At 45.6% G+C, this 1229-nt stretch overlaps 1 protein-coding gene across 1 annotated transcript; it reads left to right on the forward strand.

Annotated features, from left to right (window-relative positions):
* LOC18587810 (putative sugar phosphate/phosphate translocator At5g25400) lies at positions 1–1229 on the forward strand. Its single transcript, XM_018127694.2, has one exon. It carries the CDS (start codon positions 148–150, stop codon positions 1195–1197), a length of 1050 nt encoding a protein of 349 aa, XP_017983183.2. The 5' UTR covers positions 1–147; the 3' UTR covers positions 1198–1229.

Below are 1229 nucleotides of genomic sequence, written 5' to 3' on the forward strand. Positions count from 1 at the left end.
CACATCAACCCCTCCCGCATAATCCTCTCTGACCCCTTCTTCCCCATCTCCTCCTCCTCCTCCACCACCACCACCACCACCACCACCACCACCACCGCCATCTCCATATTTCTCCATCTGGGTATCTCCCAAAAACCAAAAGAAACAATGGGCAAGGGCGGGTCTTTGAGCGACAGCGTCATCAAGAAGATCCTTCTCTCTTACACTTATGTGGCAATCTGGATCTTCCTCAGCTTCACCGTCATCGTCTACAACAAGTACATCCTCGACAAGAAGATGTACAATTGGCCTTTCCCGATCTCTCTGACCATGATCCACATGTCCTTTTGTGCCACTCTGGCTTTCCTCCTCATCAAAGTCTTCAAAGTTGTCGAACCTGTTTCCATGTCTCGAGAGCTTTATCTCTCTTCCGTTGTCCCCATCGGTGCTCTTTACTCTCTCAGTCTCTGGCTTTCCAATTCGGCTTACATTTACTTGTCTGTTTCTTTTATTCAGATGCTTAAAGCCCTCATGCCCGTAGCTGTTTATTCCATTGGGGTTCTTTTTAAAAAAGAGAGCTTTAAGAGTGATACAATGTTCAACATGTTGTCGATCTCTTTCGGGGTCGCCATTGCCGCTTACGGGGAAGCTAGATTTGATTCCTGGGGTGTGATCTTGCAGTTGGGAGCCGTTGCTTTTGAGGCTACCAGGTTGGTTATGATCCAAATCTTGCTTACTTCTAAAGGGATTACCTTGAATCCGATTACTTCTTTGTATTATGTTGCGCCATGCTGTTTGGTTTTCTTGTTGGTGCCATGGATTTTTGTTGAGTTCCCAATTTTGAAAGAGACATCGAGTTTCCATTTCGATTTCGTCATTTTCGGGACCAATGCTTTCTGTGCCTTTGCTCTGAATCTAGCTGTGTTCTTACTTGTTGGAAAGACTTCTGCTTTGACCATGAATGTAGCTGGGGTTGTCAAGGATTGGTTGTTGATTGCCTTCTCTTGGTCTGTTATTAAGGATACCGTGACACCAATCAACTTGTTTGGATATGGACTGGCGTTTTTGGGTGTTGCTTACTATAATCATTCCAAGTTACAGGCTTTGAAGGCGAAAGAAGCGCAGAAGAAGACTGCACAGGCTGATGAGGAAGCTGGGAGGTTGTTGGAGGAGAGGGAAGGTGAGGGAACTGGCAAGAAGAGTGAATCCCAGAATTAGATCAGATCGGAGGTTGATTTTAGGATGTCAAA

Source organism: Theobroma cacao, chromosome 9 (genome assembly GCF_053813885.1).
Source record: "Theobroma cacao isolate CCN51 chromosome 9, ASM5381388v1, whole genome shotgun sequence".
NCBI lineage: Eukaryota > Viridiplantae > Streptophyta > Magnoliopsida > Malvales > Malvaceae > Theobroma > Theobroma cacao.